This window comes from Leuciscus leuciscus (assembly GCF_965113295.1).
Source record: "Leuciscus leuciscus genome assembly, chromosome: 23".
In the NCBI taxonomy this organism is placed as follows: Eukaryota; Metazoa; Chordata; class Actinopteri; order Cypriniformes; family Leuciscidae; genus Leuciscus; species Leuciscus leuciscus.
Window position 1 is genome coordinate 923,807 of NC_138747.1, and position 25,884 is coordinate 949,690.

Genomic DNA, 25,884 nt, shown 5'->3' on the forward strand with positions numbered 1-25,884 from the left:
TAAAGTCAGAATTGTGAGATTTAAAGTCAGAATTGCGTGTTATAAAGTCGTTATTGCGTGATATAAAGTCACAATTGTGAGATATAAAGTCAGAATTGCGTGTTATAAAGTCGTTATTGCGTGTCATAAAGTCAGAATTGTGAGGTTTAAAGTCAGAATTGCGTGTTATAAAGTCGTTATTGCGTGATATAAAGTCACAATTGTGAGATATAAAGTCAGAATTGCGTGTTATAAAGTCGCAATTGCGTCTTATAAAGTCAGAATTCTGACTTTTTTTCTCACAATTGTGAGATATAAAGTCCAATTCCAAGGGGAAAAAAAGACGGAATAGTTTACCTCAGAATAGTTATATCTCACAATTCTGACTTTATAACACGCAATTGCAACTTTATTTCATGCAATTTTGACTAAATAACACACAATTGCGACTTTATATCATGCAATTCTGACTTTATAACCTGCAATTGCGACTTTATATCACGTAATTCTGAGATAAAAAGTCAGAATTGTGAGATTAAAAAGTCGCAATTACCTTTTGTATTTTTCACTCTGTGGCGGAAACAAGCTTCCATACTAACTAGAAAATGTTCAACATGCCAAAAAAATCTTTTGAAGTTATGCATTGAAATCACTATAACTTTTTATAACATTTCCAGATTTGGCCAAATTGAAGAAAACAATAACACTAAACAACAGAATTCATCAAATATCCACTTACTGACGTTTGTCCTGTTTTCCCGCTAAATTGATGTCACGTGCTGAAGGGCGTCATTAACGAACCGTTAAAACCTGTCAAATGAATTACCAATTACCAACAATATTCACAGAAAACATGTTTAGTTTGGAACATTCCATGAAAAACAGGAATACATATGTTTTCTGAACAAATGGTCAGTTTTTCATTGTATAAGTTTGTGAGGCGCCTGAGGAAAACGAACATCCACTCAAACTAAACCAAACTAAAACTATTTTTACTTCAGTTTGCCATTTCCAAGCATTTCTAAAAGCAAAATGTTCACATATCTTGATTCCCTATTGCTTTTATCGACATATTTATCGTTTATTTGTGTTGAATACCTTAAACTGCTGTAGAGTTGGGCAGAAAGCGGGCTCGCGGGTGGGGGCTACGCACATGTGGGCGGGGTTTATTTGACAGCTGAGAAACCGCGCATGCGCGGACGTGTGACCACGCGTACAATAAGGAAACAGAGAGATTATAAACATAAACATAAATCCAAACAGCTGAGTGTGTGTCAGCAGATCCAGAAAGATCGTCGAACGAGTTCAAACCCATCAAAGAGCACAAACAGAGCTGCATGTGGGTCACATCTCTGACTGATCAGCTTATATCGATCTGCTGGAAAACCAGGAATCATGTCCAAGAAATCCAAGATTTTCCTGAGTGGAGTGGTCGAGGGTGAGCCACTAATAACTTGATGATATAAATAACTAATGTTAAGCTTAATGCGTTTATACTGTGAAATGTTTATTACTAGAACGCTAATAATGATGATGATAATACCCAAAATGAACCACTTGTATTATAATAATAATGTAGGACGTATAAAAGAAATACATTATAAAAACCATTTATAGTTTAATATAATTATAATAATATAATTAATTTAATTTAATATTCAACAATATTATTGAGCTGGACGATGACATCAGGGTTTTCTCCAGAGCAGCTATATATATATAAATTAACTAAATTAATAACTTTTTACAACAAAAATGAACCACCACTGAACTCACTGAAGCTGGACTGTGACACTATTTTCTATTTTCTTCTGGAAACACAAACTTTATTGCATTATTTTCCTGTAATCTCTGTAAAGCTGAAACACTCTGTATTGTAAAAGCGCTGTATAAATAAAGCTGACTCGACTATTATACGTTATAAATACAAAAAACTGCATTACTGTCGCATTTCTTTAGAATTTAGTGTATTCTTGTTGTAATTTTGATTGAGTGTATATTGAGGCGTGTCTGTGATCATGTGACCTTTGTGTATTGCAGGGTTTTATGGGAGGCCGTGGACTATGAGCCAGAGGAAAGAGCTCTTCAGGAGGTGAATAAACCACTGTTATCAGATGTCATCATGTGTTATCAGTTCATTTATCTCATCTGTGTGTGTGTGTGTGTGTGTGTGTGTGTGTGTGTGTGTGTGTGTGTGTGTGTGTGTGTGTGTGTGTGTGTGTGTGTGTGATGATGTGTGTGTCTTCCCAGGGAGCAGAAGTGGGGCTTGAACGCGTATCTATACGCTCCGAAAGATGATTACAAGCATAGGATGTACTGGAGAGATATGTATTCCCTGGAGGAAGCAGGTGACGGCCAAACTTGAGCTTTACAACCAGTAAAATATGTGCATTCTGTGCATATACATCGTCTACGCCAGGGGTCGGCAACCTATTTGTCATAAAGTGCCATTTTTCAAGTGTAAATCACTGTTTTAAATTTTTAAAAATTCATCGGAATGGTATGAAACTTGGTGAATTTAATGGCATTTTGAATATGAACAAAGAAAAAATAGTCACACTTGTGGTCTTCGGGTCAAAAATGACCGACCGTAGGAAATTAATGGGAAATCGACAAAAATTAAAAGAAAAATTAAAAGAAAAAAATCAAATGTTGTGTGTACAATCTATAAATTGGCCACAATGCTGAAAAAAAGTTCACAGGAATAAAGAGATGACACTCTGAATCTACGCTTACATTGCGTTCAGTTATCAGCCCTGTAAACAGGCGTGACTGTATTAGGACAGGCGTATCTGGAGATGAACTCGCTGATTGTGTTTTACAGAGCAACTCATGATGCTGATCTCGGCTGCTAAAGAGCATAACGTCGAGTTCATCTACGCTTTATCACCTGGGCTGGACATCACCTTCTCAAACCCTAAAGAAGTGGCGGCGCTCAAGAGGAAACTGAGACAGGTGCAAACATCAGTTCCATATTTAAAGTCTCCTTCAACAGGTTCACATTCATCAAAGGTCCAAAACACTTTAATCTCTTCATAATCTCCACTGCAGCGTCAGCTCTTTCCTCTCAGTGTCTGAAACGCTTCCATCGAGGATTCAGTCTCTCTAAGCCCCGCCTCTCTGAGAGCTGCTCTGCTCTGATTGGTCAGAAACGCTCATTATCATATCTGATTCTCAGCTCTTGATCACAGTGATACGAACAGTGACGATGGCGTGGGTTTTACCGTATCAATCTCAGAAAACAGCGTCTTCTCCACATGAACAACACGAACCAAACTCTCCCAGTCTCAGATACACTACAGTGTTTGAGGGCGGGGCCAAGAGACGCTGTTCAGCCAATCAAGACCAGAGGCTGGCATTATGCAAATTAGTTACAAACCTACACAGGATCTGAAAACTTCTCCGTTTTAAGCGTATCGTTGTCGTGTAATCGTACCCTCAGATACAACTACAGTGTTTGTGGGCGGGGCTAAGAGACGCTGCTCAGCCAATCAAGACCACAGGCTGGCATTATGCTAATTAGCTACCTACAGGATCAGCAGGACGTGAGACTGAATTACTGACGACTCGTTTCAGTTCAGAATCGAATTCCAGGGCATTTGAACATCTGTGTGTAAGAATGTAAGTGTGTTTGTCCCGGGCAGGTGTGTGAGTTCGGCTGCCGCTCGTTCGCGCTGCTGTTTGACGACATCGAGACTGAGATGTGTGCCTCTGATAAAGAAGCTTTCAGCTCGTTCGCTGAAGCTCAGGTGTCCGTCACTAATGAGGTGTTCCTGCACCTGGACGAGCCGCACACCTTCCTCTTCTGCCCCACCGGTACCACAACTGCAGCTCACTGACAGGAAATACTATAGAAAAACCTACACTTTTATTTAATTTACTAGTAATTTACTTTTACTACATTTTATTTGAGCTTTATTTACCCTAACCCTAAACCAAGGCAGCGTTTCTCATGTTTGGTTAGTTTAAGTTGAAGTACTAAAATAACTAACTAAATAATCAAAAAATTTTAAATATACAGCAAAATTACTAAAACATTAACTTAATTTAAAATGAAAACAAAATATAAAATCTAATTCAAAATATTAATAAAAACTATTTCAATGATGGTAAAAAAAAAAAAACATAATTTAAGGGAAGGTAAAACTTTGTTTATCCCATAATGGAAATTTGCACACTAAACGTACACATACAAACATACACGCATAATAATTTAAAATCAAATAAATGTAAGTAAAATAAATACCCTATAATACAGTATATCGCATATCAGGGTTATTATCGTTAACTAAAACTAAAGCTAAAACCATTAACATTAACATTATTATATTAACATTTATGTTAAGCTGAAATAAAATATAAATATTAGTTGAAAAACTTAAACTAAATGATCATTAGAAATGGTGCCATGGCAAAAAACTAATATAATAAGTGGAAAGCACCAAAATAAATATTATAAATAAAATTTACTTAATAAATAAATAAAATAATGAATAAATAAAAAAATTATAATAATAAAATATTAATAAACGATAAAAAATTACAAATAAATAAATTAAAAGAATTAAAATAAATACTAAAACTAATTAAAACAAAAATAAAATAAACATAAATAGCAAAAATATTAATAAATGATAAAAAAATTTTTTATAACATTAATTAAAATAATACTAAACTAAAACATAAAAATAAATTAAACATAAATAGCAATACTTAAATAAATAAATATATATATTTATATATAATATATATATATACACACATAATAAAATTACAAAAGCACATATAGCCAACTGACAAAAAATTAACCTAAATTAACATGAAAACTAAAAATATAAAAACTAAAGCTAACTCAAAATATGAATAAAACTAAAATAACACTGTTGCACGTGATAATGGCCAAACATGTATAGACTCTCTGCAAACACATGGACATTTTCCACAGTTCAGTTACAACTATTATCTTTATCTCTAAAACAGATATATGAATTATAGCATATTTCCATGATTCTCAGTGTTGATCATAATAAAGAAGGAATTTGATGTGGTTTATTGTAGATTACTGCGCGGCGTTCTGCTCGCCGAGTGTCCCACTGTCGGCCTATCTGAAGACGGTCGGAGAGAAACTCCACGCTGGGATCGACGTACTCTGGACAGGTGACATCATCACAACACTTTCTCATTCACATGGAAAATTTGGTTACACTTTACAATAAGGTTCATTAGCTAATGTTTAACGCATGACGTGTGTTTTCTCGGTGTCAGGGCCGAAGGTGGTGTCGCAGGACATCAGTGTGGCGTCTATAGACGAGGTGTCAGCTGTTCTGAGGAGACCCCCGGTCATCTGGGACAACATCCACGCCAACGACTATGACCCGCAGAGACTCTTCCTCGGACCCTTCAAGAACCGGCCCACAGAACTCATCCCCAAACTCAGAGGCGTCCTCACTAACCCCAACTGTGAATTCGAGCCCAATTTCGTTGCAATTCACACTCTGGCCACATGGTGCAAGTCCAGCTACGCGCACAAAGACGTTCCTATGGGTAAAGATGACTCATGTGAAATATGTTGCATGAAATATACTTTATTGTTCCTGATAAGGGAAATTTGGACTCCATAGCCAGCATTTAGCCAAAACTCTTCAAGTACTTGTAATAACGTTCGGTTGAAATGTAAGAGAGCGTTACATTTCCCCTCGTGTGTTGATGTCTGACGCTGTGATGTCATCACTCCACAGATGGAGACGACGGGTCGGACTACAACCCCCATAATGCTTTGCAGCTCGCACTCACTGACTGGCTGGTGGAGTTCAATCGAGCCAATCAACCTGACGGTAAAAACACAACTCTAGTTTGATCTCTAACATCAGGGTTGCTATCGTCAACTAAGACTAAAAACAACATAAATATGCATTAACTGAAATAAAATGTAAAGTTATTTTGCAGAGGCAACATTTCATTGAAGTGTAACTTTGCCGATTTTCAACCCGCTCTGTATTGTCACTGTCAGTAGTGTATGTAAATAAATGATGTTTACTCTTCTCCGTTTTACCTGGACTGAGGAATTCACTTTTATTTGTTAGCAAAAGTGCGCCAATGACGTAAAACGCATCACTTAAAGTCCCCCTGTGGTGAAAATACAGCGTTTAATGTAGTTTGTGTGTATGTGGTGTTTTTAATACGCTTTAAGACAAACCATGTGTAAGTTCATAAGTCGACACCATTGCTGAGTATTTCCTCCTTAAAACTGCAGTGAACCAAAGACTGTCTCAAACACACGCTTTGAAATCGCTGGTGTTTCTGACGTCACAAACTACCTTGTAACCAATCAGATCAACGTGTGATCGTCAACCAGTGGATCTCTGAGCTGAGGGAGTGAGTGGAGGCGGGACTCATTTGCATATTCATAGAACCGCGCATACTAAATGAGGCAAGGGTGTCGAGTTACACTCAAGATATTTGAAGACATGAAAAAACGTTTAAATATGTCATTTTGGTGAGTTTTAAGGGATAAAATGATTGACTACAGGGGGACTTTAATGCTAAATAATGTATTGTTTCATTCTGAAGTGACTGATTGTGTTCAGGCTCTGGCGCTCGCGGCTCTAAAAGAGACGAAGAGGAGCCGATGCAGACGGATGGATACGAGCCGGGACCCAAAGACAACCCGCTGTACACGGCCGAGCCGCTGACGCTAGCGGACCTGACGCTGCTAGCGGAGCTCTTCTATCTGCCTTACGAACACGGGCCCACCGCCCTCGTCATGTTGCAGGAGCTGCACTGGCTGCGGTCGGACCTCGAGTCTGAGAAGGTCAGAGTGTGATGATGATGATGATCCCAAAGTCTCAACAAAGCCATTTTTTAACATTCAGGCTTGTTGGTATTTATTACGGGTTAGAGCGTTTAGCACTGAAACCCTATCGCAATTGTTAGAATCGGCCTGATGGTGGCGCTACAGCGGTGAAAAGTACGTAATAGCTCATAACTCCTAAACCGTTCGTGCTCAAGTGTTTTATATCGTTGGAATCCTTCGCTCAAGACTAAATCTGATTCGTCGCCCTAGCGAAATTTTCGAGTATTTTGGATTTTTCTAAATCGTAATTCCCCGATCGGGACCAAACCAGCGCAGAAAGAGTCTCTGGAGTCTGATAGTCAATAATTTTTATTTTTTTTCGTTGAAATTTCAATTCATATCCGGAACGTGGCGCCAAAACGTTTAAAGTGGGCGTGGCCACTTTTACTAAAACGGCTATAACTCTAGAACGGAATGAGATAATTTCACCAAACTTGGTACAGCTATGTATGGGCTCAATCTTTGGTCGCGTGACAAAGGGCGCGGCGGCTGGCCACTTGGTGGCGCTATAAAACGAGAAAAAAAACACAAAAATGGCTATAGCTACACAACAGTCAATCTGATTGACTTGAAAACTGCCATGCGGTTTCTTTGTCCAAGGTGCCGCGATCGTCTACGAGGACATTTAAAACATATATTTCCTTAGTAATTTGCCTGTTTAAATAGTAATATTTTACTAACCTTAATGATTAACAAAAGCATACATACTTTGCATATATAGCTAATGCATTAATTAACTAATGTCAACAAATGAGACCTTATTGTAACATGTTACCAATAAAATAGCTTTTGAGGTTTTGTAGTTTTTAATAAAGTAAAATAATTTTTCAAGGCTGTAAATCTTTTCCATCTATGATCTACAGGCTTGCTATATAAAACATACATTTTTAAGCATGTAATGCTTGAACCCCGTTAATTGCTGCGTGCAGCTATATTATATATTATATTGTATTGTATTGCAAAAATCGCTTTATAAATAATTGTGTCTTGAAATGTGACTATTCTGTATTTAAGATTGCAACAGTTATCCCGCCCCCTGCTTCTTTCTGATTGGTCCTATGTAAATGTACACATTGAATGCATTGAATGTTGCTTTGGATAAAAGCGTCTTTGAAATGTATAAATGTAAATGTGTTGCAGGGTGAAGAATGGAGACGGAGAGCCGAGAAGTTTGACGACATGTGCGGCGCCGTAGTCCGGATGTTCAACCGACTGTCCAATGTGCCCAACAGGATCATCCTCTATGACCTTTACAATTACATCTGTGACATCAAGAGTGGCGTCACCATGGCCAAAGCATACGTCAAAACACTGGGTACGTGAGATGGAGTGTGTGATCGGTGCCAGTCGCCAGAAGACCAAACCCAACGTTTAAAGTTAAAATCGGGCTGACGTCAGAAACCAACATCCGTCAACCCTTTTATTTCCAACCAAAATCCCCCCCAACTGACGTTACTACTTTCTACTCAAGGACCCTGACAGAAATGTGGTGGAGTAAAAAGTACAATATTTGTCTTTCAAATGTAATGAAGTTAAAGTAAAAAGTTTCCAGAAAAAATTATACTCAAGTAAAGTACAGACACTCAAAAAGTGTACTTAAGTACAATACTCAAGTAAATATACTTTGTTACTGTCCACCTCTGATTGTAACGCATTACTTTTCATAAAAAGTAACTAAGTAACGCAAGTAGTAACTTTTTTGGGAGTTACACAATATTGTAACGCATTACTTTTCATAAAAAATAACTAAGTAACGCAAGTAGTAACTTTTTTTGGGAGTTACACAATATTGTAACGCATTACTTTTCATAAAAAATAACTAAGTAACGCAAGTAGTAACTTTTTTTGGGAGTTACACAATATTGTAACGCATTACTTTTCATAAAAAATAACTAAGTAACGCAAGTAGTAACTTTTTTTGGGAGTTACACAATATTGTAATGCATTACTTTTCATAAAAAAAATAACTAAGTAACGCAAGTAGTAACTTTTTTTGGGAGTTACACAATATTGTAACGCATTACTTTTCATAAAAAATACCTAAGTAACGCAAGTAGTAACTTTTTGGGGGGAGTTACACAATATTGTAACGCATTACTTTTCATAAAAAGTAAATAAGTAACGCAAGTAGTAACTTTTTTGGGAGTTACACAATATTGTAACGCATTACTTTTCATAAAAAATAACTAAGTAACGCAAGTAGTAACTTTTTTTGGGAGTTACACAATATTGTAACGCATTACTTTTCATAAAAAATAACTAAGTAACGCAAGTAGTAACTTTTTTTGGGAGTTACACAATATTGTAACGCATTACTTTTCATAAAAAATAACTAAGTAACGCAAGTAGTAACTTTTTTTGGGAGTTACACAATATTGTAATGCATTACTTTTCATAAAAAAAATAACTAAGTAACGCAAGTAGTAACTTTTTTTGGGAGTTACACAATATTGTAACGCATTACTTTTCATAAAAAATACCTAAGTAACGCAAGTAGTAACTTTTTTGGGGGGAGTTAAACAATATTGTAACGCATTACTTTTCATAAAAAGTAACTAAGTAACGCAAGTAGTAACTTTTTGGGGGAGTAACACAATATTGTAATGCATTACTTTTCATAAAAAGTAACTAAGTAATGCAAGTAGTAACTTTTTTGGGGGAGTTACACAATATTGTAACGCATTACTTTTCAAAAGTAACTTTCCCCAACACGGGTCCTGATTGAGCTGTAACGAAGCGTCTGCTGTTGTTTTTCTGCAGGAGGTCGAACGCCTCATCCTGCACTGGCTTTGAGTGACGATCCCGAGCCGTGGGGTTTCAGAGGCGCTTTATCTGGAGAATTCCAGGTACGCTTCTGTATGACACTGACCTTTGACCTGTGATTGGACCTTTCTGATGGTGTTTGTGTTCCTCGTGATGTTTAGAGGATGTTGCCGTCACACGGGAACCGGGATCTGTTTCGCAGTCCTCCCGCCACACGCGTTTACACCATTCGGCCCTGCACTCCTAAAGATCAGGTGACACGCTCTTAAAGGGACAGTACACACAATAATCATTGTTATCATTTACTGACCTGCATGCTATTCCAAACCTGTGTGAATTTTGTTTGAAAAATGTTAAAAGTTTATTTATATTATCATAATAATTCCTAACTTTTGACTGGTAGTGTACGTCAATGGTTATCAACATTCTTCTGTTTGTTGTTCAGCCGGAGGTGATGAAGATCTTTAAAGAGATGCAGACGGAGACGCAGCAGAAAGTGGAGCTGGTCGGCGACCGGTGAGAATATGCCAGTTCGTCTGGTTCGAGTAGTCAAGTCTCCTTCATCTATACAGCGCTTTAACAATATCGACTGTTTCAAAGCAGCTTTACAGTGATAATAGGAGATTACAGTAACATAGATTGTTTAGGCTTTACAGCAGATCTAGAATAAAGTTATTGTCCAGATAAAGTTAGTTTTGATTGATTCACCGCTAACACACCGTTCTAACAGAAAACAGAAACTTTTAATGTGTTCTGGACGTTCATTTACACCATAACAGTGTCTGGAGCTCGAGAACACAAACCCTGAGACAGGATCCAATGTGCAAGCGTTGAAAAAATGTGATGTTATCATCTCTGTGTAAACTTGAAAAACGTGAATCTGTGTAAACGCTGACGGCGTGAACATGTGTATCACGTGTTTAGTCTATAGATATGCGCGTTTGAATATATATGTGTGCAGGCGTGTGTCTTTCTTTACAAATTGACCTCAACAAATTACTCGTCTGGCCTTAAAAATTCATAATATCGAGTTTTTTGTTGCTTAGTCACTGAGCGCGTAATGAAAGCTCTGTCTCTCCGTCAGGCTGGTGGAGGGTCACGTGACGCCGACACAGAACTGCAGTCTGATACTGGATGATGCTTCTGGGGTTTGTGGTTACGTGTTCGCCCTCAGTGATGCAAAGACCGCCATGACTAAAGCTCAGGTATGGAAATGACATCTAGATTGATTATAATGTTTCCTTTTACAGTCTTGATGATGTTTTCAGGCTCTACTAGAACTTGAATGTTGATTATTCTCCTCATATTCTCCATTGTTGCGGGTCTTCTCTTCCCAGTCTGTCAGTAACGCTCTGTTTACTTCCTGTCTCTATGAAGCCCCTCCTTCTGAAAAGCACACTGTGCTCTGATTGGTCGGCTGGATCAGTGTGTTGTGATTGGTCGAGCGCTTCGAGTGTGTTTGGGAAATGTCCCGCCCCTTTCCATAACCGCCAGTTTCATCACACTACTAACTAACTCAACCAGGCCCCACCCCTTTATTCTGCATATGAATTATTATAATGAGGAATATTGTGACGTGTTCGTTCCCGGAAGAAACTCAAGATACAATGGAGGCGTTTCAGGAGTTCAGAAACACTGACACTGATATAGAGAAGGACTAACTTTATCATGATCGAACAGCAACATTACACACTAAACACAGATGAACATGAGGAAAAGCACAGTAGATGCTGTTTAATGTCCTGAACTCGATGTGTTTTTCATATCTCTAGTATCCAGAGACGATTCTGCAGGATTTCCCATCAGTCATGACTCTTCAGATCCACTCGAAAGTTCCCGATCACAACGCAGTGAAGCGTCTGATTCTACAGGTGCTGTCAGCGCTGAGAGACAGCGGTGAGTTTAACAACACACACTCGACCAATGTCTGAACAGCGTCACACTCACATTCGACCAATGGCTGAACAGCGTCACACTCACACTCGACCAATGGCTGAACAGCGTCACACTCACACTCGACCAATGGCTGAACAGCGTCACACTCTCAACGCAAAACACACTCGACCAATGGCTGAACAGCGTCACACTCGGAGACGGATCTCAGTCTCGATGAGGATCTCAGTCTCGATGAGGAGACGGATCTCAGTCTCGATGAGGAGATAGATCTCAGTCTCGATGAGGAGATGGATCTCAGTCCTGATGAGGAGATAGATCTCAGTCTCGATGAGGAGACGGATCTCAGTCTCGATGAGGAGATAGATCTCAGTCTCGATGAGGAGATAGATCTCAGTCTCGATGAGGAGATGGATCTCAGTCCTGATGAGGAGATAGATCTCAGTCTCGATGAGGAGACGGATCTCAGTCTCGATGAGGAGATAGATCTCAGTCTCGATGAGGAGATGGATCTCAGTCTCGATGAGGAGACGGATCTCAGTCTCGATGAGGAGATGGATCTCAGTCTCGATGAGGAGATAGATCTCAGTCTCGATGAGGAGACGGATCTCAGTCCTGATGAGGAGATAGATCTCAGTCTCGATGAGGAGATGGATCTCAGTCCTGATGAGGAGATAGATCTCAGTCTCGATGAGGAGACGGATCTCAGTCTCGATGAGGAGATAGATCTCAGTCTCGATGAGGAGATGGATCTCAGTCCTGATGAGGAGATAGATCTCAGTCTCGATGAGGAGACGGATCTCAGTCTCGATGAGGAGATGGATCTCAGTCTCGATGAGGAGATAGATCTCAGTCTCGATGAGGAGATGGATCTCAGTCCTGATGAGGAGATGGATCTCAGTCTCGATGAGGAGACGGATCTCAGTCTCGATGAGGAGATAGATCTCAGTCTCGATGAGGAGATGGATCTCAGTCTCGATGAGGAGATAGATCTCAGTCTCGATGAGGAGACGGATCTCAGTCCTGATGAGGAGATAGATCTCAGTCTCGATGAGGAGATGGATCTCAGTCCTGATGAGGAGATAGATCTCAGTCTCGATGAGGAGACGGATCTCAGTCTCGATGAGGAGATGGATCTCAGTCTCGATGAGGAGATGGATCTCAGTCCTGATGAGGAGATAGATCTCAGTCTCGATGAGGAGACGGATCTCAGTCTCGATGAGGAGATGGATCTCAGTCTCGATGAGGAGATGGATCTCAGTCCTGATGAGGAGATGGATCTCAGTCTCGATGAGGAGACGGATCTCAGTCTCGATTAGGAGATAGATCTCAGTCTCGATGAGGAGACGGATCTCAGTCCTGATGAGGAGATAGATCTCAGTCTCGATGAGGAGATAGATCTCAGTCTCGATGAGGAGATGGATCTCAGTCCTGATGAGGAGACGGATCTCAGTCCTGATGAGGAGATAGATCTCAGTCTCGATGAGCAGATAGATCTCAGTCTCGATGAGGAGATAGATCTCAGTCTCGATGAGCAGATAGATCTCAGTCCTGATGAGGAGATAGATCTCAGTCTCGATGAGGAGATGGATCTCAGTCCTGATGAGGAGATAGATCTCAGTCTCGATGAGCAGATAGATCTCAGTCTCGATGAGGAGATAGATCTCAGTCTCGATGAGGAGATGGATCTCAGTCCTGATGAGGAGATAGATCTCAGTCTCGATGAGGAGACGGATCTCAGTCCTGATGAGGAGATAGATCTCAGTCTCGATGAGGAGATGGATCTCAGTCCTGATGAGGAGATAGATCTCAGTCTCGATGAGCAGATAGATCTCAGTCTCGATGAGGAGATAGATCTCAGTCTCGATGAGGAGATGGATCTCAGTCCTGATGAGGAGATAGATCTCAGTCTCGATGAGGAGACGGATCTCAGTCCTGATGAGGAGATAGATCTCAGTCTCGATGAGCAGATGGATCTCAGTCTCGATGAGGAGATGGATCTCAGTCTCGATGAGGAGATGGATCTCAGTCCTGATGAGGAGATAGATCTCAGTCTCGATGAGCAGATGGATCTCAGTCTCGATGAGGAGATGGATCTCAGTCTCGATGAGGAGATGGATCTCAGTCCTGATGAGGAGATGGATCTCAGTCCTGATGAGGAGATGGATCTCAGTCCTGATGAGGAGATAGATCTCAGTCTCGATGAGGAGATGGATCTCAGTCTCGATGAGGAGATGGATCTCAGTCCTGATGAGGAGATAGATCTCAGTCTCGATGAGGAGACGGATCTCAGTCCTGATGAGGAGATAGATCTCAGTCTCGATGAGGAGACGGATCTCAGTCCTGATGAGGAGATAGATCTCAGTCTCGATGAGCAGATAGATCTCAGTCTCGATGAGGAGATAGATCTCAGTCTCGATGAGGAGATGGATCTCAGTCCTGATGAGGAGATAGATCTCAGTCTCGATGAGGAGACGGATCTCAGTCCTGATGAGGAGATAGATCTCAGTCTCGATGAGCAGATGGATCTCAGTCTCGATGAGGAGATGGATCTCAGTCTCGATGAGGAGATGGATCTCAGTCCTGATGAGGAGATAGATCTCAGTCTCGATGAGCAGATGGATCTCAGTCTCGATGAGGAGATGGATCTCAGTCTCGATGAGGAGATGGATCTCAGTCCTGATGAGGAGATAGATCTCAGTCTCGATGAGCAGATGGATCTCAGTCCTGATGAGGAGATGGATCTCAGTCTCGATGAGGAGATGGATCTCAGTCTCGATGAGGAGATAGATCTCAGTCCTGATGAGGAGATAGATCTCAGTCCCGATGAGGAGATAGATCTCAGTCCCGATGAGGAGATAGATCTCAGTCCCGATGAGGAGATAGATCTCAGTCCCGATGAGGAGATAGATCTCAGTCCCGATGAGGAGATAGATCTCAGTCCCGATGAGGAGATAGATCTCAGTCTCGATGAGGAGATAGATCTCAGTCTCGATGAGCAGATAGATCTCAGTCTCGATGAGGAGATAGATCTCAGTCTCGATGAGGAGATAGATCTCAGTCTCGATGAGGAGACAGATCTCAGTCTCGATGAGGAGACAGATCTCAGTCTCGATGAGGAGACAGATCTCAGTCTCGATGAGGAGATAGAGCAGATCACCCGTAGAGATGGAAGGCAGGAACGAGGACCGCAGAGGTTCTCACGCAGCAGAGGCACGACACAGATTATACTTATAATACCGGACAAACAAGACATGGTGAGTTCTTCCAAAACTATGCAGACATGAAGGAAGCAGCAGTCGTAACGCATGACATGTAACAATAATCCGACAAAGAACTGCGTGAACAAACACTAGATAAAGGGTGAACACTCAGGGCAAAGTGGGAACAGGTGTCATCACAAAGCAGCACGAGCGCCGATGCGATGATTAACAGATTTCAGATTTGCGCAAAACTTTTGCTATTTTTTATGTCGACTAAAAACTATTGCGAAATGACAGCGTTTCCATTAACTGATGTTATGCGACTAAAACAAAATTTTTTCCTCTCGTGATAAGTAAAATAATTCCAAAAACCATGGCAACGGACGTTAGTAGGGTTATGTACTATATCTCAGCCACTGCACTGGCCATTATTATTAATGGAAGGAGATATGTGTGTGTTTCCAAGCATTAATGGCAAGGAAAGACCCTTAGCCTATACTTGTGAGCGGCTCATATGAGGAGTTTCTGGGTGTTTCTCCCTCAGTTCTGCTTCCAGGTCTTGATTGTGGCATTTATTTGAGGTTTAGAATCCAGTATTCCTGTAATTATTTTGTCTTATATGAATTTAATAAAGAACTCTGTCTCGTATTTTGTCCAATCACACCACGTGAGGCCTGCAAGAGAGAGAGCAGAAGAGAGAGAGAGCAGAAGAGAGAAAGAGAGAGAGAAAGCAGAAGAGAGAGCAGAAGAGAGAGAGAGAGAGAGAGAGAGAGAGAGAGAGAGAGAGAGAGAGCAGAAGAGAGAAAGAGAGAGAGAAAGCAGAAGAGAGAGCAGAAGAGAGAGAGAGAGAGAGAGAGAGAGAGAGAGAGAAAGTGTGGATCTCAAATGAGCGTACGAAGAGGTGTGTGTGTGTGTGTGTGAGATTTCCTGATACTATCAGGGAGAGAGTGTGTGTGTGTGTGCGTGTGCAAAAGGATAGTGAGAAACAAAGAGAAGATAACCTGACTCATGACATATTGTTTTTGACCCATTTATCCTTGTATTGTATTAAATAAGGTTATGACACCCAAAATTTTGGGTCCAGTCAAATTACTACTAATATAAATTTCACAGATGATTAAAAAAGTCAAGTAAACAGTCAAAAAAAATAAATAAAAAAGAACAAATAATTAGACCAGAAGCAATAACACGAATAAATAAATACAATGGAGCAAAAGATATTATCAAATAATCAGTGCTTTTAAGGTTTTTAATCATATAGTTTAATCAGATTTTATGTTCAATGTTTACGGAAATAAACTGGAAAATATCGATTCGTGGCTTTTGAGGATCAATATCGAATCAACCACATTTTTAAAAACGGTTAATCGAAAAAATCTATTGTTTTGCCCAGCCCTAGTAAATACTGTGTGTGTTGTGTGTGTGTGTGTGTGTGTGTGTGTGTGTGTGTGTGTGTGTGTGTGTGTGTTCTCAGGCTCTAGAGGGGTCTTCAGTGAGTTCAGATCTAATGACAGACGAATGTTGGACTTCCTGAAGACGCTGGACGTGTTCCAGGTGCTGAAAGTCGACGGGCTTCCCACAAACCTGGTCATGATGGGAGCGAAACTCTGACGCGATCACACCATCACATGATCATCTGGCTGTGCATTTATGATTTATGTTCTTTGATTAAATCAACGAGTGTTTGTTTGCTTGCTTGTTTTGAAAATCTGTATAAAAGTCATTAACATGAGTGATAAATTAATAAATTATTAACATTATGAATCAGTTCTGCATTGCAGGACAATCAAACAGTCTTAAATTAATAATAAATCTTTATTTGCATATTCATTTTAATATGTATGTCTCACCATCATCATTTAATTAATGCCATAATAAAAGATGTATCATATAAACATGTCCAGTGTAGTTCTTACAATAAAGATAAATAAACACTAAAGCCAGCAACGAATAACAAATAAAACACAAACACTTTACAATACGCTTTCATCTGTTAACATTAATTGCATTAGAACTAACAATGAACAGCATTAATTATGTTAATTTCAACATTTACTAATACATTTTTAAATCAAAAGTTGTATTAGTTAACAATTATATTTGACTAACCTTAAAGACTAATAAAAGTATACATATATTGCATATATAGCTAATGCATTAAGTAACTGATGTTAACAAATGAGACCTTATTGTAAAATGTTGCCAGTAAAATAGCTCTTGAGGTTGTGTAGTTTTTAATAAAGGCATTTTTTAAGACAGTTATTGTCATTAGAATATTTTCGCTGCACACATTTGTAGAGTTTGGTTGGAGATGTCCTCTATTATTGCATGTGTCCCTTTAGTGCCTGAGCTTCTGTGGAGACGCTCTTCTGCACAATGTTTTGTGTCTATAAATATGTGTGTTTGTCCTGTGAGGTCGTGTTGATGATCTCTGCGAGTCCTAAAGCACACATCCGTCTCTACACCACATCTGATGTTCTGTCACTTCAGACTGACATCTGATATCTGCGTTTACATTAGTTCACATCAGGTCGAGATCTGTCGTTCCAAACACACAACTCTACGATGCTGTCTGCAGATGTTCGTGATGATAACGACGGAACTTGCGACCATATTTGGCTAACGATGCTTTTGGGAAACTCACACCAGATCGGATGCAGAAAATCAGATGTTGTGCAACAAACCCGATCAGAGTCAGATGTGAGTGAAAGATGGGATGTTTCGTGCAGCCTATATGAACTCCAGACCTTCATACTTAACGTCCCCGATCTTGGTGTCGGGCATCAGGATTCGCCCGTCCAGCGTGAAGGCCGTGATGTAGCTAGCGATCTGCCCCGCGTCCTCCTGGGATTTGAGCGCTAGTATGATCTGGTCATCGGTGTCCGGGATGAACCTGAAGGAGGAGAAGCCGAGCGTGGGCTTGAGTGGGCCGACGCGAGACGCTGAGATCTGGCTGAAGTCGCGTGAGCAGCTCAGGATCAGGTTCGTGCCGCGGTGCTCGTCTGCCGTTTCATCGTAGCGTTCAGAGCTCGCGCGGCGCGGGAGGAAGAACCAGCGCTGGAGACGCTCACTCCACACGCCAGACTCGTGGATCAGATAACCTGCACAACACAAGAGATATTACATTATGTTAAGTGTGTGTAGGTTTAGGGGTTGGGTTAGTGTGTGTGTGTGTGTGTGTGTGTGTGTGTGTGTGTGTGTAGGTTTAGGGGTCGGGTTAAGGCCAATTTATACTTCTGCGTCGGGTGCGCGTAGAAGGTACGGCGTAGCATACGCATTGACGTGTACCATACGTCGTACCCTTCGCCGTACCCTGACGCGCACCTCCTCAAAAATGTAACTACGCGTCGCGGCGACGCGGACCGCAAGATCTGTGATTGGTCGGCTGGATAGCATCGCGTTTCCTCCTACCCATTTCCGGAATGATCTTCTGCACTCTGCACCGCCCGCCCGCCATTTTTAAATTCCGAAGATCAGTGAAGAGCCATGGAAATAAACCAAGTGACCGAGAGATTGCTTGAAGAAGTGCGGAAATACAGCCATCTGTATGACTCCTTCAGTCGCCATTGCTCGTAGAAACCTAAACTCAAAACAGCCGCGAGGAATGTAAACACAGTGGAACTGGAACATTAAAACCCACCCGCGCCAACTAGCGTTTCGGCGGTGTAACTGCAGAGCAACACAGACATTCGCAGAAGTATAAATGCTCACGACGGCGTCGCCTACGTGCGTAGCCTACGACGTACACTCGACGCAGAAGTATAAATTGGCCTTTAGTGTCTGTGTGTGTGTGTGTGTGTGTCTGTGAGTGTGTGTGTGTGTGTGTGTGTGTGTGTGTGTGTCTGTGTGTGTGTCTGTCTGTGAGTTAGTGTGTGTGTGTGTAGGTTTAGGGGTCGGGTTAGTGTCTGTCTGTGTGTGTGTGTGTGTGTGTGTGTGTGTGTGTGTGTAGGTTTAGGGGTCGGGTTAGTGTCTGTGTGTGTGTGTGTGTGTGTCTGTGTCTGTCTGTGAGTTAGTGTGTGTGTGTGTAGGTTTAGGGGTCGGGTTAGTGTCTGTCTGTGTGTGTGTGTGTGTGTGTGTGTGTGTGTGTGTGTGTGTGTGTGTGTGTGTGTGTGTGTGTGTGTGTGTGTAGGTTTAGGGGTCGGGTTAGTGTCTGTCTGTGTGTGTGTGTGTGTGTGTGTGTGTGTGTCTGTGTGTGTGTCTGTCTGTGAGTTAGTGTGTGTGTGTGTAGGTTTAGGGGTCGGGTTAGTGTCTGTCTGTCTGTGTGTGTGTGTGTGTGTGTGTGTGTGTGTGTGTGTGTGTGTGTGTGTGTGTGTGTGTGTGTGTGTGTGTTGTCCACTCACCGGGTGGTGTGATCTCTGCTGCCCTCTTCAGGGCGTTATACCTCGGCACCCAGTTCTCGTGCTCCACATCACCATTAAAGCCGATCACCTTAATCCACTCGGGGTCGTTGTTGACGAACTCTCCGCTGACGGTCGTCCACTCCTTCCCCAGACCCCCCACATACAGCCGCTCGTCCTTCACCGCCATCCACTCCGCTTTAAAACCTGCAGGCAAGGGTCAAAGGTCACAGACCAGGTCAAAGGGTCATACTTTTGAGCAAGACAGTGAGATTGTGCGTCTAGCTGATTCAGTCCTCATGATATGATGAGATCATAGGACTTACACTACCATTAAACAGTTTCGGATCGGATTAAAAATACAACAACAACAACAAAAAATTTATTACAATTTATAATAACTGTTTTCTATTTTAATATATAGTAAAGTGTAATTTATTCCTGTGATCAAAGCTGAATTTTCAGCATCATTACTCCAGTCTTCAGTGTCACATGATCCTTCACAAATCATTCTAATATGATGATTTGATGCTCAAGAAACATTTATGATTATTATCAGTGTTGAAAACAGTTTTTTACATTTTTATTCCAGGATTCTTTCATGAATAGAAAGTCCAAAAGAACAGCATTTATTTGAAATATAATATTTTGTAACATTATAAATGTCTTTACTGTCACTTTTGATCAGTTTAGCTCATCCTTGATGAATAAAAGTATTGATTTATTTTATTTATTTCCCCCCAAAAATAAAATAATAATTCTTACTGACCCCAAACTTTTGAACGGGAGTGTTTAATGTTACAAAAGCTTTAGATTTCAGATAAATGCTGTTCTTTTGGACTTTCTATTCATCAAAGAATCCTGGAATAAAAATGTAAATAACTGTTTTCAACATTGATAATAATCATAAATGTTTCTTCATCATCATATTAGAGTGATTTGTGAAGGATCATGTGACACTGAAGACTGGAGTAATGATGCTGAAAACTCAGCTTTGATCACAGGAATAAATTACACTTTACTATATATTCACATTATAACATCTGTTATACATTATAATAACATTTCACTGTTTTACAGTATTTTTTAATCACATGATCACAGCCTTGGTGAGCAGAAGAGACTCGTACAGAAAAATCGTTCAGATCCGAAGCGTCTGACAGGTAGTGTGACAGAACCAGTGTTACCTTTAGAAACACTCCCGTCTCCATCGGTCAGGATGACCCACGGCACGGCTCGGTTCCCCTCGATCCGGTACACGACCCCGGTCCGGTCATCCACGCTGTACAGGTGCCCGTTAAACGCCACCAGCTCCGACAGCTCCATTCCCCGACCCTTCTCCGACAGGTGAGAGTCCAGAACCAGCGGGTCCGAATCCCAGTTCACCGACACACTGTCCCCGCTCTCGGACACCAGTAGATGTCCTCGCTTCAGGAGACTGAACCACGTGTTGTCCTTCTGTCTGCGCGAGTCCGTGTCCAGGTCCGCGATCACTCCGATCCGGTACCGGATCCCGCTAGCTGTGTGTTCTGGAGGACTGAGCGGATACGTGTCGTTGTAACTCGACTGGGTCTCCGTCACGCCGGACACGTCCCGGCTGGAACGCCACGAGCGCTGGCTCTCGGACAGGGTCTCGGAGGAACCGGATGAGCTCTGGTGCCGGTACAGGAGAACGCCCGCCGCTAGCAGAGTCACTACAGTGATGGCTCGCCATCGGAACCGGAAGCGGGGGTCGGAGACGGAGCTGGTGACGGAGGAGAACATGGAGTCGCCGGGAACGGGATCCCGCATCGGGTCACGGCTTCCTGCTGACACGGAGAAGAGAAACAGCGTCATTTCACATTGAAAAGTTTGAGTTTGTAAAGACAAAAACACTCATCAGGTTTGGTCTATTTCACTTTTATAACACAGAAAACATCCAAAAAGGGTTTATTTTCGTCTGTCGGTCTTTAAATATATAAAATAAATATTTTGCACATCAATAAAATGATGAAATCAGGTGCACACACACACACACACACACACACACACACACACACACACACACACACACACACACACACACACACACACACAAGCCTGAGCTCATTAAATAATAAGATGACCTTTTTGCATGTTTTCCCATGAACACTGAGCACTGAAACAACAGCAAACATCACTGTAATGATGACACGAGGGAGTTCAGCACTAAACACGCTGTTTAACGACCTGTCGGACTCATTACTACACGCTTCGTTGAGTTATTACACGCCAAGCATCATCACATGACCCTCAGCATCAGAACACAAGCTTCAGCTGGAACACAGACACGAAGCTTTCACACAATCACTGGCAGGACAACCATGACTTTACCATGGTGAGATTAACTGGTGAACCAACCAGTGCCAGAAACTGAGCAATTCAAATCAAATTCATATTTATTTCTCTCAAACATTTATGCCCAATCATTATCTGTAAAAAACAAAACAAACAAAAAACATGCAAAACAAATATTTTCACTAGCAGATTTTTTAACCCAGCTGTATGTAAAATATCATTTGCCCACAAAAAAAGATTTCTTACTAAATAAATCACCTTTTTGGATCCAACTTTATGTCAAATATAAAATTACTCAATCATTCCCACCCCCCCAAAAAAAGTTTCTTAGTAAATAAATCACACTTTTGGACTCAATTGTATGTAAAATAAATCACATTAGAAGCCGTTTTAATGTCTTCAAATTAAAGTTAAAGTTCTTCATGTCCAATCATTATCTTTAAAAAACAAAACATGCAAAAAACATACAAATCAGAAGTATTTTCACTAGCAGATTTCTGAACCCAGCTGTATGTAAAATATAAAATCACCCCCCCCCCCCCAAAAGAAAAATAGTTTCTTAGTAAATGAATCACATTAGAAGCAGTTTTAATGTCCAAATCCTACAACAGATATTCTACTGAACTCACTCTTCTTCTCCAAAAACAAACTGATAGTAATTGTAAATAGTAATAAATAAAAAGCACTTCTGAAAAGAATTGAATGATTCTCTACCTCTCTTTCTGCCTCTCATGTCTGTGTCTCTCGGTCTCTTGTGTCTTTATTATCAGTCTCTCAGCGCTCATGTGAGATCAGTGAGCCGAGCAACAGTGACGAGGCAAACACTGAACCCTTACCTACTGAAACACTCATTAACCTTCACACCGCACGATGCTGAACTGCACTTCTGTGGCAGAGGTTACAGATATAAACCCTATAAAACACCTCATTCTTCACATCCAGGACCACAGTTGTTCTCTAAACCTGTAATACCTTCAGAAATGTGAAACCTGATTTATTTATTGAGTTCTTTTGTTCTCAGGAACGCCCCGCGGATTAAAGACTCGGTCTAATAATGATTTGTACAGACTGTTTTTGCGATCTCACTAATGGTGTGTAGATCATCTGAGGTCAAGTGAGATGAAAGGTCAAATGAAAAACCCTGATTTGTTTAGCAAATGATTGAAAACCAGATTGAACAAAGTTCTCTCTGTATCGGATCACTCACAGAACCAATCAAATCAGTTCAACTGTAAAACTATAGTAATAACATTCTAGTTGATAAAATTCAGATAATACTTTGTTTTATTACATACACTATACTATAATACATACATTGTGTGTGTGTGTGTGTGTGTGTGTGTGTGTGTGTGTGTGTGTGTGTGTGTGTGTGTGTGTGTGTGAGAGTAATGTGATTTTGTAATGTACATTACTTGTGATGCTTTACTTTACTTGTTACATCAAAAGTGATTTGATTACATAATGCATGTTACTTGTGATGCGTTACTTTACTTGTTACATCAAAAGTGATTTGATTACATAATGCATGTTACTTGTGATGCGTTACTTTACTTGTTACATCAAAATTGATTTGATTACATAATGCATGTTACTTGTGATGCGTTACTGTTACATCAAAATTGATTTGATTATGTAGTGCATGTTACTTGTGATGCGTTACTGTTACATCAAAATTGATTTGATTATGTAGTGCATGTTACTTGTGATGCGTTACTGTTACATCAAAATTGATCTGATTATGTAGTGCATGTTACTTGTGATGCGTTACTTTACTTGTTACATCAAAAGTAATCTGTTTACGTAGTGCATGTTACTTGTGATGCGTTACTGTTACATCAAAATTGATTTGATTATGTAGTGCATGTTACTTGTGATGCGTTACTGTTACATCAAAATTGATTTGATTACATAATGCATGTTACTTGTGATGCGTTACTGTTACATCAAAATTGATTTGATTATGTAGTGCATGTTACTTGTGATGCGTTACTGTTACATCAAAATTGATCTGATTATGTAGTGCATGTTACTTGTGATGCGTTACTTTACTTGTTACATCAAAAGTAATCTGTTTACGTAGTGCATGTTACTTGTGATGCGTTACTGTTACATCAAAATTGATTTGATTATGTAGTGCATGTTACTTGTGATGCGTTACTGTTACATCAAAATTGATTTGATTACATAATGCATGTTACTTGTGATGCGTTACTGTTACATCAAAATTGATTTGATTATGTAGTGCATGTTACTTGTGATGCGTTACTGTTACATCAAAATTGATCTGATTATGTAGTGCATGTTACTTGTGATGCGTTACTTTACTTGTTACATCAAAAGTAATCTGTTTACGTAGTGCATGTTACTTGTGATGCGTTACTGTTACATCAAAATTGATTTGATTATGTAGTGCATGTTACTTGTGATGCGTTACTGTTACATCAAAATTGATTTGATTATGTAGTGCATGTTACTTGTAATGCGTTACTGTTACATCAAAATTGATTTGATTATGTAGTGCATGTTACTTGTAATGCGTTACTGTTACATCAAAAGTAATCTGATTACGAAATGCACGTTATTTGTGATGCGTTACTTTACTCGTTACATCAAAAATAATCTGATTACATTATGCATGTTACCTACGATACGGCTCTTTTCAGATGAGATTGAAAACACCTGATCACTAGTTTTTCCACAATCTGAGAACATCAATAGATCAATGTAGATTTCAGTCTGAGGTTTTCTCAGAGAGCTTCGGTAGAAACGTGTAGTTTTTGAACAGTCAGAATGATCAGCTAATTTGGGTAAATTGACGTACTCTGATAGACTGGAGGGAGCATGAGCGTTTTCTACATAGTCTGAGTTGGGTTTCCACAGAGTTGTACCTTCACCGGTTGTAAAGATCTTTGATGGAATCATGTCCTCATGTTCTAATATCAAAGACATGCAAAGTTCAACTTGAATGAAGTTCTTCTCCGTCTGCAGGTCAAACGGGATCAAACTCAATTGCTTTAGCAATAATTGAAGCTGTACTATATTTTTGTACATATTTTATAGTTTTCACATGATTTTATATCATTTTATTAATGTATTATTTGTTCAGCACAGTATTAATGTGTTATTACTATATTATGTTTAATACAGTATCTCTTCAGTTAAAACTAAAACGCATACCGTCCACTCAAGTTGACATCTGAAAATCTCTTTGAAAAATGGGTAAAAAAAAATAAAATAAAAAAAAAGTTCAAATATTGTTTTTCAATAAAAGAGCAATAAAAACACAGGGGGAAAAAATCCTGCCAGAGATTCTCAATTCATGCATGAAAGGGTTAATAATACTTTATCTATTTCCTACTAATGCACTGTTAAGCATTATATATTGTAGTAAAGTTGATCATGTTCTTAGTGAAAGTTATTATAATGCGTTACCAACAGAATCAAGCTTTTATATATTATGTTCTCCAAGTCTGAAACTCCTGATGTAATGTTACAATATTTGTTCATAGAAATAAAAGTTGTAATAATTTGCCTATCTTTCATGGCGTGATCATGTACTTAATCACTCAACATCTCTATTTCTCCTTCAACTTTAAAAGCCCGGAAGTGTCATGATCTGCGCATGCGCGGAGCTCCAGCAGCTTTATTTACATAGCCTAATTCCCTCACAAACATAAACACAAGGTACAATAAATCTCATCACAAATATCCATTCTAGAAGATTTGAGCTTTCTTAATGTTTGTCCGAGCGGAAAATTAACTTACTAATTGTGAATTAAAACGGAGTTTGTTTGTTTTCAAACATCAATATTACTTTTACACTGTTATAAACGAAACTTCGAGAGTTTAAATGTTTTCTATTTTTTTCTATAGTGACTCCAGCGATGATATAAAGACTTTTCTTGGAAAATGTGATTTTAACTACAAGTATATTAGACTGAAGAAACTCCAGGCAGTTTTTTTTTATTTTTTGCTGAGTAACTGAATTTAACCCTTTGTGCGCCTAGTAAAGACAAAACGCTCCGCATTTCCTGAATATTTATTCCCGATTAAATCGTTTACTCACTGTATTCCTCTGATGTTTTTCCTCAGTTTAGTCTCGTGTGATAAAGGGTTATTTCATCCCCGCTCCATCTTGTGTTTCTGACACCGTTTCCTCGGCCGTTCAGACCGAAACGAACCGCCGGTTGCCAACACACCGGTACCGCGAAGCCCCGCCCACCTCTTGAATATTAATTACGTAACGCCACTTTCGGCCAGGACGCTTAGCTGATTGGTTTAAAGCAGACGTCGGCAAATGAGTGCAACGTCTGCTGGCCAATGAAAGAATCACTGAAGACTTACATATTAAGTAGGTTACGCAACCTTTTTTTCTTCTTTTTTTAATTATCCAACGAACTTTAGTATTCAGAATTTACATATTAATACATCCCAAAAAAATTTGTAATTGGCTTGGATCTTGACCATTTCTTCCCAAATTTCCCCAAAATAATACAAAGTTGTACAATAAAAGTTAAATTATACCTATCATTATTACTTT

General features: G+C 39.9%; 2 protein-coding genes across 5 annotated transcripts; one reads left to right on the plus strand and one right to left on the minus strand.

Moving 5' to 3' along the window:
- The first annotated feature begins 1,181 nt into the window (after window positions 1-1,181).
- ogal (O-GlcNAcase like) lies at window positions 1,182-16,582 on the plus strand. Its single transcript, XM_082155842.1, has 16 exons — window positions 1,182-1,417; window positions 2,020-2,071; window positions 2,230-2,327; window positions 2,804-2,934; window positions 3,624-3,795; window positions 5,038-5,136; window positions 5,245-5,523; window positions 5,718-5,813; window positions 6,567-6,790; window positions 7,973-8,147; window positions 9,593-9,678; window positions 9,757-9,849; window positions 10,041-10,111; window positions 10,680-10,800; window positions 11,368-11,491; window positions 16,166-16,582. The coding sequence occupies exons 1-16, from the start codon at window positions 1,375-1,377 to the stop codon at window positions 16,300-16,302; spliced, it is 2,001 nt and encodes a 666-aa protein (XP_082011968.1). The 5' UTR covers window positions 1,182-1,374; the 3' UTR covers window positions 16,303-16,582.
- cant1b (calcium activated nucleotidase 1b) lies at window positions 16,488-25,568 on the minus strand. 4 transcript variants are annotated; one of them, XM_082155930.1, is made up of 4 exons: window positions 25,411-25,568; window positions 20,216-20,836; window positions 19,032-19,235; window positions 16,488-17,792 (listed from the first exon to the last, which is right to left on the minus strand). In XM_082155930.1, exons 2-4 carry the CDS (start codon window positions 20,817-20,819, stop codon window positions 17,422-17,424), a joined length of 1,179 nt encoding a protein of 392 aa, XP_082012056.1. In that variant the 5' UTR covers window positions 20,820-20,836; window positions 25,411-25,568; the 3' UTR covers window positions 16,488-17,421. The 4 variants fall into 4 exon arrangements, with proteins under 4 accessions (XP_082012056.1, XP_082012057.1, XP_082012055.1 ...); XM_082155931.1 differs by having other exon boundaries at window positions 20,216-20,833; window positions 25,411-25,563; XM_082155929.1 differs by lacking the exon at window positions 25,411-25,568 and adding an exon at window positions 22,059-22,265 and having other exon boundaries at window positions 20,216-20,833.
- Window positions 25,569-25,884: the final 316 nt, after the last annotated feature.

Coding starts and splice junctions, on each gene's coding strand:
- ogal (XM_082155842.1), top strand. CDS start 1,375: ATGTCCAAGAAATCCAAGATTTTCCTGAGTGGAGTGGTCGAGG. Junction 2,328..2,803: donor GTATTCCCTGGAGGAAGCAG/GTGACGGCCAAA, acceptor TGTGTTTTACAG/AGCAACTCATGATGCTGATC. Junction 9,679..9,756: donor CTTTATCTGGAGAATTCCAG/GTACGCTTCTGT, acceptor CGTGATGTTTAG/AGGATGTTGCCGTCACACGG.
- cant1b (XM_082155928.1), bottom strand. Junction 19,236..20,215: donor AGACGGGAGTGTTTCTAAAG/GTAACACTGGTT, acceptor CCTTGCCTGCAG/GTTTTAAAGCGGAGTGGATG. Junction 17,793..19,031: donor AGCAGAGATCACACCACCCG/GTGAGTGGACAA, acceptor TGTGTTGTGCAG/GTTATCTGATCCACGAGTCT.